This window comes from Anastrepha obliqua, chromosome 1 (genome assembly GCF_027943255.1).
Source record: "Anastrepha obliqua isolate idAnaObli1 chromosome 1, idAnaObli1_1.0, whole genome shotgun sequence".
NCBI lineage: Eukaryota > Metazoa > Arthropoda > Insecta > Diptera > Tephritidae > Anastrepha > Anastrepha obliqua.
Genome location: NC_072892.1, coordinates 3106366 through 3121419, shown reverse-complemented (window position 1 = coordinate 3121419; position 15054 = coordinate 3106366). Strand labels below are relative to the sequence as shown.

General features: G+C 36.9%; 2 protein-coding genes across 6 annotated transcripts in view; one reads left to right on the top strand and one right to left on the bottom strand.

Annotated features, from left to right (window-relative positions):
* Positions 1–15054, bottom strand: part of LOC129235674 (uncharacterized) — a 206045-nt gene that overhangs the window by 49149 nt on the left and 141842 nt on the right. For all 5 annotated transcript variants that reach the window (XM_054869652.1, XM_054869653.1, XM_054869655.1 and 2 more), the window contains one exon: positions 5823–5959. The gene's annotated coding sequence lies outside the window, so the exon portion shown is untranslated. The remainder of the gene's footprint in view (positions 1–5822; positions 5960–15054) is intronic.
* Positions 11433–12314, top strand: LOC129235638 (jerky protein homolog-like). Its single transcript, XM_054869582.1, has one exon. It carries the CDS (start codon positions 11433–11435, stop codon positions 12312–12314), a length of 882 nt encoding a protein of 293 aa, XP_054725557.1.

Here is a 15054-nt window from a genome sequence, read left to right as displayed (position 1 = left end):
CACTAGGTTTAGATACTTTGGCTCATTGATAACTTTAGGGATATACATAAATGTCAGCCATGGGTTTGCACTTAAAATAAACTGGTTTAGCGAGGAGTTGCAGGTAAACTGCTACTGTGGTACTACAATGGATCGGCGTTGGTTTAAAGACCGACTGCCATTTTCACCTACCTACATTTCTTCATTTTATTTTCAAAACTATGTCGCTAATTTTCATACTGCCATTCATCATCTATAATCCTGACACTCCAGTGATCAACTCAGCCTCGGGCTTTTGGCTGTCCAGATTATCGAGGTAGCAGTGTACACTAGCACACAGCTCGTTTTATAATACCATATATGCAGTAGAAGGCCGCCATAGTCGAGTCTCCGTGCATGAAACAGCAAAATGATAGACAAAGTTTTTTCTAATAGCGGTCACCCCTCGGCAGACAATATATTTGTAATTATCGTAAAATAAAATGACTGTAAAATAACTAAAACTCATATCAGCAATATCAGCATGGGGCACATTCTTTTAGAAGAGAGGAAACCATTTTTTTTTTGCTAGAAAGGAAAAGTTTGAAAAATAAACTATGGATTTTTCCTCCAAAATCTCTACATTCAAAATCATTCACACCTTTTGAAGCACCTAAATCTCGTTTATAGTTTTCGTTTCCTGCTCGGGCACATGTTGCATATCAGCTTATGAGCAATATTGCATGCAACATGTTGTTGGCAAACAACACGCCTGCCGCTGGCAGCGCCAGCAAATTTACACTGCGCGTGCAATAATCGTTGTTGCTGCATTATCTGTTTTGTGCCCATTTTCGACATTTCTTGCATTTTTTCATGCTTTTATTTTTGGTTGTTGGTGGATGTGTCGCAATCCTGTTGTTGTTGCTGCCGCCTTTGCCAATGATTGCATATCCGCACGTTTGGCCATTCAACGAAAACTGGTCAGTTGAAAGGTGTGTTTTGCTGCAACAACATCAACATCGCACACACACACACATAAGCACTTAAATACATGGGAGTAGTGACACCCAGCGTAGCTGAGAAACCCGCATTGGAATGCCCTCAAGCAGTGGTCGCAGATATTATTTTTTTATGAAAGCACATAATTTTTTTCCTTAATAAAAACAAAAATCGTGTTAAAACGTGTTCTCACTCGCAAGCTAACCTGCCAGTTGTTTTCCTTAATCATTTCACTGCAATTTGCTTTTGTGAGTATTTTAGTATTTTAGTATTTTTCGTGTTTTTGTTTTTGTTTACGCTTTTGGCCAGCATAATGTTGACCCACTTCTTGGTGGCTGGTGACTGCGTTCGATGCGTGCCACGAGCACTTTTGGCAATTGCCAAATCCATTTTTGGGTAAATGTGCGTTTTTATAGATCTTTGTTGCAGCACTAGTTGTTGTTGCTACTGCACTTGTTGTGAACCCCATTTTTTAGTTGTTTTTTTGTGACTTCAGTTGCCAGCGCTTTTTAGTGAGTTTAGCAATTCTGATTTGATTTATTTAGTTGCAGATTTTTTAAACCGGATAAGGCTATATTGTTTTTGTTTTTTGTTTCTGCAGTTGTTTTGGTTGTGTGTATAAAAGAAAAAAGTGCATACAAATAACGAAAATAAATCGTTTTTTGTGGACTTTTTTTTTTTTTTTTTTTTTGTTTTATTTAAGTTAAGAGTTGCATTTAGGTTAGTATTTGCATAGCTTCAACTACATTTTGCAACCTAAACCCACACATAAAATTTGTTGTTCTTTTGAGTGGACTCCAAGCGTGAGAACATTACACAGTTCAGAATTTCAAGCAGAATAAATTCAGGTGCATAATTTAGCACATTAGGATCAACAACATCGATTTATAATTGGATTAAAATCTGTTAAAATTTAAGTTTTGCGAGTGTGTGTGTATTTCCATGATTATTTTCTCAACACCTAGTTTCTTATTCGAATACGAGATCTCCATATTATTTTACAAAGTAGGATTTACATGCATGGATGGGTAAATATGAATAACGGCGTAATTAACAGAGAGCAGTAAGGATACTACAACTATCGAATTAACTTTTATCAGATAATTTTTATTACATATTTAGTTTGGGGAAAAAAAACAATTCCTGGTAGATGGATGTAGTGATCGATATCTCGTAAAGTATCGATAAAAAAAATGTATTTACATTTCATGCTAAAAAAACCCGTTTGCTGTTTTTTGTTTATTCCATTCAGTTGTGACTTACAGGGTGTTAACAATGGAAGTCAAAAAAGAGAAAATTCGGCACATTTTACTGTTTTGCTTTGATGAAGGCGAAATGGTGAATTTTGTTTGTGGGGCCGATAGTATAACAACAATTTATACGCAATTTTGGATTCATCGATGGTGTCCAGACATTTTTGATGTTGAAAAAAATGTCAAGAATATCGATGAAATCACGGAAATGATCGAAGTTGACCGACCTGTTGGTAGTCGTAGCATCGCCCAGAAGTTAAAGATCGAGCATAAAACAGTTTTAAAGCAAAGCTGGACTCAAAAATTAGCTCGATGTTTGGTGCCACATCAAGTAACACCCAAAAACATGATGGTGAAGCCTTGGTCAAACGAAATGAAATCGACCCATTTCATAAACGGATGGTGAATTGGGATGAGCAATGGGTCACATAGGACAATATTTTGCAAACGATCGTGGTCAAAGCTTGATGAAGCAGCTCAAACTGTGCCTAAACCAGGGTTAATGACCAAGAAAGTGCTACTGTGTATTTGTTGGGACTTGAAAGGAATTATTTATTACGAGTAGTTTCCGTATGGTCAAACAATAAATTCAGGTCTCTGCTGTCAACAACTGGCCCGTTTGAAGCTAGCAATTGTCCAGCTATGGCCAGAATTGGTCAACAGTAGTGTTGTGTTCCATTTGTAGCGACTCGCCTAACACTCCGGGAGCTTAGTTGGGAAGTGTTAATGCATCCACTATAAAGACCGGACCTGGCACCAAGCGATTACCACCTTTTTCTGTGACTGCAAAATTTCCTGAATTGTAAGAAAGAGAAGATTGTGAAAAGAGTTTTTCGCCTATACGGACTTCTACGAGAGAGGCATTATGAAATAAAGCTTTGAATTTTACGTAAAAATTAATCCTATAGATCCTAGGTGGCACCTAGGGCCTCAATATATATAAGTACATATAATTGGCTCTGCCACCCTGGGTGTTGATTTTTTTCCACAAATTGAGGTTCCTACAATTTTATGCCGTCGACAAACGGCAGATTGTTTTTTATGAGTAGCTTTTTTATGGCAGAAATGCACTTGGAGGTTTGCCATTGCCTGCCGAGGGCCGACTGCTATTAGCAAAAAACTTTTTCTGCCATTTGGTGTCCCATGTCCGGAATGATAGTCACTTTCGACGTTTTCTGTTTTTTTATCGGATCATACTAGGCCACGATTCAAAGGTGAAAGTTTTGTATTTCATTAAGGTAACTACAGCATTCCAAAATAAAGGTAAAAAAGCTATAATTTGGCATATTTATAGTACTACTATGACCAAGGAAAACAGCACGCAGACGATGGAACGATGAGCTGTATGAGCTTTACGACGACATAGGCATAGCGCAGCGAATAAAGATCCAGCGGCTTCGTTGGCTGGGTCATGTCGTCCGAATGGATACAAACGCTCCGGCTTTGAAAGTATTCGATGCGGTACCAACTGGTGGTAGCAGAGGAAGAGGAAGGCCTCCTCTGCGTTGGAAAGATCAGGTGGAGAAGGACTTGGCTTCACTTGGTGTGTCCAATTGGCGCCGGTTAGCACGAGAAAGAAACGACTGGCGCGCTTTGTTAATCTCGGCCAAAATCGCGTAAGCGGTTATCGCTCCAATTAAGAAGAAGAAGACTATGACCAAGGCGAACAGTCGAAGTCCAATAATTCCGTTCTGGTATGCGAATCGTCGAAAATGTTGACAAAATCATAGAAATCTTAATTCGTTCGGAATCTTCTTCCATTCCTGAGGAATTAAAGTTTGGTCAGAAGTATTTACATTATAATTAAAACTACCATATTTCTGCGTTCAAATAAAAAAAAAAATGGTTGTAGCTTTTTAATGTACAAAATTAATTACAATTAAAAATTATTAGACAAGGGGGAAGCTTTTGAGGGTATTTCTGTCATGAAAAAGTTACCCAAAACTAAACAACCCAAAACACCAAAGCACACAAAATGTAGCAGGACGTCTCCCAACAAAGAATGTAAATGCCAATTACAGCAAGTGGCGCAAAATTATTCAGCCTATCGGAAGATGTTGTAATTTTTGCAAATTTTGCCGTACGCCAATCATATTTGGCACTCGTGAATAAGATAGCTGCAGTATACAACAGACAGGAATGGAGCGCAATACTACACAAGAGCGTTGAATTTTCGACAAATGATCGGTCGGTGGTGCTGGCGTAGGGTGAATATAGCCGTCGAATTACTAATCGTGCCTCGCAAACATTCCAGCTCCTAGCTGCTCATCTCGAGCGGACTGGAACCACACGATACCTTGCAGGACGTGACCACCACTGGACTGGTTGTTCAGCCGAGAATATCGCAACCGTGGCTGCTGATGTCGCAGAGAACGACGAAAAATGAACCAGATGACGGGCCACGCATTTGGGCACCAGCAGACAGATCCTACAACGAGTTTTAGTGAAAGATGTGTCCATACAGAGTGCAAACAGATTGTATGCCGACCGTCAGTCACTTGTGAATTACTGTCAACTCATCGTCAATCTCAATAACGAAAATCACAGTTTTATATTGAAAATCATCATGAGCGACGTCAATAGGCAAAATCTTCGTTTTTGCGGCACTAAAAATCCGTGTGTGATGCACGTGTGGTATCTATTCAAAGCCCCTGTGTCTTGCGGTGTCCATACGGAAGGAGGGATTGGGCCGAATTGTTTTCAGGACGTCATTGGGAATACAGTCACTATTACTAGCGAATTCTACAGGGCTATAGTAAACAGCTTCTTACAGCCCGATTTGGATGTGCGGAGCTTGGTGAACATGTTGTTTCAACAAGACTACGCAACCGCGCACACAGTATGGTCCACAATGGATATTGGAAGGAAGCATTTCCTCTCGCATTATCTCTTATTCTGTATCATGTATGACTTTTTCTTTGTGGCTTCTTGAAGTCGCGTGTTTACGCCAACAAGCTTTAGTCATTCGCAGCCCTTTATCCGAAGAGTTATCATCGGAAATCTTGCGGAGTGAAGAAAAATGCGACAAACAGAAATGCTTTAATATAAAGCTGAATATATTTTTCACGCACAAGGGCGGTGCAACGCTTCTTTCTGTATACTTATACCCACATAACCTACTCTACAGAGGATATCGCGAAGGTTGTTTACTACTTTGTTGTTTTTCTGCCATGAATATTATAGAAGTTGTCGAGATGAGGAAGAGAAAGACACAGTTGATCACTTCCTTTGCAATTGTCTGGCCTTAGCTAAAATCAGACCAGGTGTTCTAGGTAGACATTTTTTAAATTATCTTACGGAACAGTCTGGTGTGGGGACGGGTCCAGTACTATGCTTCATAAGAGCCACAAAATGATTCCACGAAGAAAAATAAATGAAGTTCTCGTGTCGCACAGTGATATCTCAACGGACGTGGAAGGTCTAACGGAGTTGGTCGTGCAGACCGAATACCACCATAACCTAACCGAACCTAGCCTAACATCAATTCCTGAGCGAAAACCAGTATATTTAACTGGAGAATCAAGATTGAGTCCCCATGGAAAAGGAAAAATTATTTATAAAATAGAAAATTATGAACAAATAATGTTAATTGTCAAATTATTGGTTACTTACGTTCGCATTCCAAATTTTCAATTACAAAATTTTTGTAAAAGCTTTTCTTCAGCAGCATAAATACATTTAGTACCAAAAACTTGGGCTTTTAAATTTTTGAATATGTTTCGGTGGAATTTGACGCCAATATTAGCGATCTGTAAATAATACAATAAAAACAATTATTTTTTCCAAAATTGTTATAATTCAACAGATTTAAATAAATTGAAAATAAGAATATAATTGAATTCAAAACAGTTATGTCCAACCTTTTTACGCACATCTATATATGTAAAACTTTGATGACAGTGAAAATATATTAAAAAGTAGCTTTGCAAATAATTCACTTAAGGGAAGAGGCGGTCAGTTGATATATAATTGATTATTAAGGGACACTTTATTCACAAAATAAAAACATTTTTCAACATAGTTTCGTCAATTTTTTACCACCATCCAAATAATGTGATTTCTCGAGGTTAATTGTGTATATTTCCGCTGAGTTATTTCTTCATATTCATATTTGGAGCACTTTCGGAATTTTTTTTTTTTTTTTTTTTTTTTTTTTTTTTTTTTTTTTTTTTTTTTTTATTGAAACGTTATAAAATTTGTATACATTTCATGGTATTACGCCTAGCATAAGCTAACAAGTAACATTATTCTATCCTTAACATTGAAATTTAAAAACAATTATAAATATTTTAAAAACAATTATTCAGCGTTGGCGACTAAATCTCGTGGCTTAGTTCTTCGAAGTCTTCTTGTGCAGACTGTTTTGGTAAGCTCTGCGGCCTCCGGGTTTATGTGCTCTTTCAGCCTGGTTTCATGGTTACTTGCAAGAATTTGGATTATATCAGCGACTTTTTTCACCGACAGATCCTTGTGCAGATCGTGATTTCGCACATACCAAGGTGCGTTGACCATGTCTCTGAGAATCTTATTCTGCAGGCGTTGTATAGCTTCAATGTTTGTTTTAGTGGTACATCCCCATAATTGAATGCCGTATGTCCATACCGGCTTAACTACTTGGTTGTATATTAATAGTTTATTCTGTATTGACAATGTAGACTTTCTGCCAATTAACCATTTCATTTTTTTAATTTTTAAGTTGATTTCAGTTGCTTTAATTTTGACATGTTCTTTCCATTTGAGCTTTGCATCCAAAGTCATACCCAAGTATTTTGCTGTATTACTATATGGAACAGTAGCAGATGATATTTTCACTGGGTTATAGGCTATTTTCTTGTTTGTAAAGTCTACGTGAACAGACTTGCTTTCATTTAGTTTGATTCTCCAGTTTTCAGTCCATGCGACAACTTCGTCTATCGATGCCTGTAACTTTCTAGTTGATTCATTTGCGTTATTTCCATAGGCTAAGATACACGTGTCATCAGCAAAAGTCGCTATCTTACTTGTATTTGACACAGGTAGATCTGCAGTATATAGCAAATACAGTACTGGCCCAAGAATGCTGCCTTGTGGTACACCAGCTTCAATTTTTTTAATGTTTGAGTATGCTTGTTTTTGTTTCACTCTAAAATATCTGTCTGTGAGATATGATTCCAATAGCAAAGTATATTGATATGGAAGCATCGCTCTGAGCTTACGGATTAGACCTTCGTGCCACACTTTATCAAACGCCTGTGCGATATCAAGGAATATTGCTGAACACACTTGATTGTTTTCTATGGCCTCTTCTATGATGTGTACTATACGATGTATCTGATCTATCGGTGAATGTTTTTCTCGAAATCCAAATTGGTGAGATGGTATTAATTGTTTATTAGAAATTATATCCTTTAATCGTTTGGAAAATAGTTTTTCAAATAGCTTTCCGATGGCTGGGAGTAATGCTATTGGGCGGTAAGATGTGACTTCGTTGGGATTTTTCCCTGGCTTTGGGATCATTTTAATTTCAGAAATTTTCCAGTGCATTGGTATGTATTTAAATTCAATGCATGCATTCATTATTAAAGTGAGTTTGATTAGCGCTTTGTAAGGAATGATGGCAATTTATATCTTAATTGTAGAAATTTTGTCTTGCGACTGCGGAGTGTGCGCGCCGGAATGTTGTCCTGGCAGAACAACAATTTTCCAACAGGTCTATATAAAACGCGTCGACTATAGTTTTACCCTTTCCAAAATATCAAACTAATACTCGTAGTCACATGAGAATTCGTCAAGCCGAAAGTCTAATAAGACCTTTTCCCTACTATATGGAATTGCACAAAATAGTTGGTTTTCTGACAGGTTACTATTACTTATTCTCTCAAAAATGCACATTGGGAATGAGACAGAGTGTAGACATTGCCTTGAGGATGAGGAAACCATAGATCATATCTTGTGCCTTGGCTGACTGCATATCTTTCATCGAGATCAAGCGGATCCGAATGAAATCAAGAATGCGTCTTTTACAGATATTCTGAACTTTGTCCGCAAGGCGGAAAATTTACTAAAGAATTTGACTTTCAATCAATTCCCAAACTGAGGCAGGGAGGACTAATACTAACTACTTCTAAAACATGTAGTAGGTCACAAAAACTCAGTCGAAGTGTCGGCTTTTCCAGTTCCAAATATTATGTAAATCTGAAATCACTGATCTATGTAAAAAGACGGTGACCTCTTAACTAGATAATTTTCTAATAACATGGCGTGGATTCATTTCTGGTTTAGTGACCTCAATTGCGCTAACTTCGATGTCAGGATACGACCGTTATATCACGGTTCCAAGCGATGGTAAACTGTTCTTGTAATAAAACGATTTTCAACTGTTTGTTTCATTTTCGTCTTTAATGAGCTCAAGAAATCCACTTGTGTTTAATTTTTACGAAAATATTCGTAGATGAATATTTCAAATCGCTGTCACCACAAAACTATTTGACAGATCAGTCTTTGAGTTCTTTTGAAAGCAGCTTCTTGATAATCTTAAGGGTTAGATTTGTGGAGGAAAAGGTATCTACTATATTTTCCAAGAGTTATAAGCACTTCCTCGCATGGTTAACAATTGAAGTGGCACGTAATACTCAATGTATGATAATAGCCAATTGTAATTGCAATCAGATAAAATGTCAGTCAATAATTGCATATGCTTCTTGAGATTAGAGAGATTTTCTGAAAGAAATACTAAGCACATGTCGCAGCTCTCTTGCAGCAAGGGGTTTTGGAAATTTTATGAACCACTTTTTTAATCTACTCACTAACATCAAGTCGGTAATACTTTATTTTTTATAAATATAACGGGACAAAGAGTCACTAATGCTTGCCATTTTTCAATTAAGTTAAGAAGAGAATAAAAAAATTGGCTCCGTTAAAAGGAACGTTGCTCCATTGTTACCAAATTTCCCATGCAAGACTAAATTGTTTTTTCCAAACACCCCACGCACCCTCCCCCGTGCACGCTTTCACGTGTTTGACAATCTACTACAGCAAGTTCGAGCCAAATACAGTAGGTTCTGTTTTTATGCGGCTTTTTTTATGCGGTTTCGAAATAGTGCGTTTTTTTTTTAAATTATAAATGCATATAAACGAGATTCTAAGCCAGCTAAGCAAAAGCTCATCACAGATTACATCAGAAATGCTAACCCTACAAGTATGGAACCGCCTGCATAACTATCTAGATCAGACGTGTACATTTCCTCAAGTGACGAAAGTGATTTTACGCCAAATCCTAAACGAACGCGCAACATGTGGGTATTGTCTGATTTTATTTCTGACTTAAATTTATTTTTCGATTCTGACGTTTCTTAAATAAAGATATAATTTTCAAAAATACAATATTTTGTTTATGCGATTTTATTTAATTATTTCAGATTCATGCGGTCTATGGAACGTATCTATAGTTATAATATGGGACTAGTGCCCTTTTTTATGCGATTTTATTACATTATTTCAGATTTATGCGGTTTTAGCACTTTTGAAACGTATCTATAGTTTTACTATAGAACTAGTAGCTTTTTTATGCTGTTTTTTTTATGCTGTTTCTTGCGGAACGTATCTACCGCATAAAAACAGAACCTACTGTATTATCTTTCAAAGCTTCAATTGTTTCCAGACAATTTTTTGTATTCCTCAAAGGGCAAGCGCTGGTGTTTTTATGGCTTGCTGACGGGCTCGGTAGTGGACTTGAATTTTTCGATACTTTTTCGCCGTCTCTATTGGAGAATTACAATTAAACTTATTTTTATATTTGAAGGCGAAATCGCACACGCTTGAGCAAATCGAAGTTCTGGCAAAAGAGATGCAATCGAACTCTGGCAGCTGTCAAAACAAGGCACTGCTAAAAAGGAACTAAAATTTAAAAACCCCTGTTCATGCGGTGCATTTGCATAACACAAGCAACAAATCATTGCAGTCCGAAAAATATTTCACACACTGATAAATGAGACTACCAACAATTAAACTAATGAAATCATAGAAGTTTGCAATTTGTGCAACCTAAACGCGGCTACAGCCGCTCGAACTAAGCGCTTTTTGACCGCTCGGGCAAGTAATCAGTGGCGCAGTCAAAGAAGCCTGAGAAATAAACCAGCTTAGCAGTGAGGAAAAGAGCCGGTGCAGATTGAGTTTTGTTTTATTTTTTGTTATATTTTCTATTGGACAATTGGCTAACCTCACTAAATTTCACAACAAAACGAGTAGCGCGCGTAAAAGTCAAAAGTCAAATTTCTAAGCGCAGGCAAACACTTGCAATTACATACATGCACACACACACACACACAAATGTATATGTATATATATATAAATATATATACAGTACTCCCTGGATTATCCGTCACCTCTGTTAACCGCCACCGTTTTAAGATTTTCTACAATACATATTGCAATAATAATCATGAAACGGTCGAAATCATGTTGGAACAAAACTCCTCGCGCAATACTTTTGTTTTTCACTTTATTCATTGATTTTCTTTTGTTTTCGTTCGCTCGATAGAAATGTGTGTGAACGCAGCAGAGCAAGGTAACTGTTATTTTGTCCATTCTACCCAAAACAAATTCTTGGAATTCTTTTTCGATGTGACATTCAGTACAATGAGATTTTCAGTTTTATTTGAATTTCATGATGAGCAGACATTTAAAATGGAGCCTTCAACAACAAAAAAATACCGAAGCGTAAACGAGTAGTGGTCACTATCGAAACGAAATTAAAAATTATTGAGGAAATAGAAAAAGGTTCAACAATTGTTTCATTAAGTGAAAAATATGATATTCCACGCACGACGATTCAAAATTTTAAAAAGGATGCCACTCAAATCAAACAATATGGTGCGTCGATGGAATCTTTGGGAGGTCGGTCAAAAAAACGCAAAACGATGAAAAAGGCATTAAATGAAAAAGTCGATGAAGCATTATTCTTGTGGTTTAATCAAATTCGGAGCAAAGGCGTTCCATTATCTGGTCAAATATTGAAAGAAGAGGCATTATTTTTTAATGAAAAACTAGAAGGTCCGAAGGATTTCAAAGCTAGCTCAGGTTGGTTGTATGGCTGGCAAAATCGACATGGCGTGAAAGAAGTTTCGATATAAGGTAAAAAGATGAGCTCCATAGGTGCCAACGAAATCGAAAAATGCACAAAAAATTTCAAAATTTGTTGTAGTTCATACGGCTAAACGTCCACGTTGTTACACAAAATCAAACATGAATGCTCTTCCTGTGGCTTATTATGCTCAAAAGAATGCTTGGATGGATCAAACGATTTTTCGCGACTGGTTCATGAACAGTTTTGTTCCAAATGTTCGAAATTATTTAATGTCGGAAGGATTATCACAGAAAGCAGTTTTGGTTCTGGATAATGCCCCATCACATCCAGTTGAAGATTTAAAAAGTGATGATGGTAATATTTTTTGTTATTTTCTGCCACCGAATTCAACTGCAGTTCTACAACCCATGGATGAATCAGTAATTGAAACTTTAATGCGTCGATATCGGAAAAAATTTATTCTGGACCTCGTTTCGCAAGAGAATATTGATTTGGCAGATTATTGGAAGAATTACAACATTAAACACGCAATTGATAATGTAGCTGATTCATGGTCTGAGTTATCGTCGACAACATTGGAAAAATGTTGGAACAAACTATGGCCAGAATCGCCTTCGAATAACAGTGACGATGTCTCACAGGCTGATGTTGTGACTAGTACATCTTCGGCTTTGCCATTGGAAAATAGTGAAACGATCAATGAATGGTTGAATTGTGAGGAAAATGATTGTGGTTATGAGCTTTTGACTGACGAACAAATAATTAATGAAGTGAATGATGAAGAAGAAAATAATGATGATTACGATGGAACAGATAACAATAATGAAAATGGTCACAATCCTACTGCTTCATTTCTAAGACAAGAAGCCAAAATTGCTGCATCAAATTTAGAGAAATGTATCGCCTGGTATGAAATGCAAGATGAAGCCGGATTGGCTGACACGATTCGTTTGCGCCAATTTCTTCTTTTCGCAAAGAATAAAACTCAAGTCACTCTAAAGCAAAAGACACTAACTGAATTCTTTTCAAAAACAAACTAAACTCGTAATAAAATAATGATATAATCATGTAATGCATGTATATTTTACCGTTTGTTCATTTCTCTCAAAATTTCGGTGTACTTTTCGATTCTGTACACAATCTAGAGGATTGTTTCTGTTAACCGTCATTTTTGATTATCCGTCATAGCTGGGTTACATTGACTGACGGATAATCCAGGGAGTACTGTATATATATATATATAGTATATATATCCATACAATAAAATAAATAGCGAGCTGATTGTGAGTGGATCGCGGCTTATTGTTAGCTGAATGTTGCAGCAAAATATTTTCAGCAACTTGCATACATACATACAAACATATGCATATACTCGTATGTATGTGTAGAAGTGAAAACATACTCGAAAGAAAAAATCCAGAATGTGTGCTGCTGCTTAGAAAAATGCTTTGGCACATTCAAAGAGCAACAAAAAAACAAGTCAAAGCAACAAAACCAAAGCAACATCAATTACAAATGCAATAAAGTGCAGAGAAACTTTGGCGTAAAATTGCCAACAACAAATAACGATAAGTGCGGCAACAATTCCATGCATTTATGCGCTGAAAAGGTTCAAGTGAAAAAATGCATCTCGGCAGCGTTTTGAGTGAATGAATTGCATACCAAAGAGCCAGCCAAGCGGCCAACCGATCGACCGAAGATCAGCTACCAATCATTCGTCCAACCCACCAACATTTGGCCAATTCTGCAATAATGCATTGGCTGGCTGGCTGCTCGCCACACATTTGCCAATAAAACAACCACATTTGGCAACAACAACAAAGCGTAAATAACTAACAGCGTGGTACAACAATAATAAGAAAAACTACCACCATTAGACGCCATTAAGTTATTTGGCATGCAGCTGCTGCTGCTGCTGCTGTCGCGGCTTGGGGCTCTGCAACTATTGCTGCCCATATTCGAGTATATTTTGCTATTGCCATTTGTCCATTTGGGCTATTTGCCTCCATACGCAGTCATGATGTAAACAAAAATATGTCTGTGGCTTTGTAAAGGTAGTCCATAGCCAATTGGCGAATGGATGCGGTCTCACAATTTACCAGTTTGCCAGTTCGTGAATTTTGCATGAAGAAGTGTGTGACTATTTGGAGGCAATGGTTTTGTAATTGTGCTGTATTGTTACTTTGTCTTGAACGCATCGAAAAGCCCGAAGGTGCGACAGCACAAGGAATACAAGTGACAGTGTTTAAAATATATTACATAAATATGTATTTAAATATGCGAGGAAGGAAAATTTTTCTTTGGAGAGACAAAAAAAAGGCTGGTGGGGTTTAGGTTGGCGCACTACCCTAGGCTGTCGAAGAAAGCAGCACCCAGAGATCTTAATCGTCTAGCTTACAAACGTGGACATTTACAGAGAGGTGTTCAACAGTTTCCTTCTCTGAAAGGTCCCCATAGCTTATCGTCCAATGATCTGTAAACACAGCTACGAATTTGGAAATTGAATGGCGTGGGGTCTTTCAGGACTTTTTGAATTTTGCGTCTATTGTACTGTGGTCAAAGGGTTTTCGAAATAGCACATGAAGAAAGGGAAAATAGAAATAAGTTGCGTAATTCCCCTTTAAAAACAGTCAAAAGATGCCAATGATCGAGTAGGAGGCCTCTGAGACCAATTCAGTGGGCGCCTTCCTGGCAAGCTCATGAAAAATTTCATTTTCCTCCATGTACCAAGAAATGTTGCCTGCACAACTAAGATATTTGATCTTCTCCTTACAGGAGTTGACTAGTTTAGATCTGCATCATGGCGTCATCAGAGCCTTGATCGCGGCTTGACTGTAGGAAAAATAGCCCGTTCAGTCAATGCAATTTTTCAGTACATTTTCGCAAATTTCGCTACCCTTCGTAAATGTCTAGCCATGAAAAATTTGTTGCTGCTGCTGCGATTGTTTGCGTGCAGTACTTCTTGTGGGAACAAACAGTCTGTTGATGCTAATGAGAGCTGCGTTGCTCAATAAAATTCTTTTTTTTTCAAATAATAAGATTCCTATGGCAAAATATGATAAAGAGAGCCAAGGAATAATATCCCCCATACACCAATTTTGAAGTTCATGTCTGAATGTTTATAGTAGTGGCCAAAATTTGCATCTTTTATGGAAGAAATGGCATGCGGAATCACAAGATCCCTTCCTCTGAGGTACAAAAATGTGCTTAGCAATTTCATGTAGAAAATATTAGATCTTTAAAATAGTAATCTTCTACTTTTTTCAAGTGTTGGTCTCTTATGGAACGCATTAACCTTTACCTTCCTTTCCGTGCAAAATTACAAGTTTTTACTATTTATTTATTTACGTTTTAAATTCAATTAATGTTTTTATAAAAATATATCTCGTTCTATAATCAAGTTCATATATATCTAGGTTTCACGCTTTGTGGAAAATTTATAAAAATTGGACAAATTTTCATCAAAATAAAAAAAAAAATGTCGTGCATTCGTTATAGGAAACGTCCAAAAAATTTTCAAAAATCAATAAAAGAATTTTGAGCCAATTGAAGCACACATTTTATTATACTCAAATTTAATGCGCTTTAAACCAAAATTTTTGTCTTTAATTCTGATTGAATATTTGGAAATTTTCATGAAAATTTTCCAAAATTTTAATTTGGTACTAAGTGGCTTTGCGGCATATTTAATTTTGTGAAAGAATTGTTTCATTTTCACACACAGTGCAACAATTTCGGCTGGTGCACTGCACTCTTTAATATCCATAAATGAACGAATAG

Bases quoted from the DNA above. Each gene is read 5' to 3' on its own strand.
- LOC129235638 (XM_054869582.1), top strand. From the start codon at position 11,433: ATGAATGCTCTTCCTGTGGCTTATTATGCTCAAAAGAATGCTTGGATG.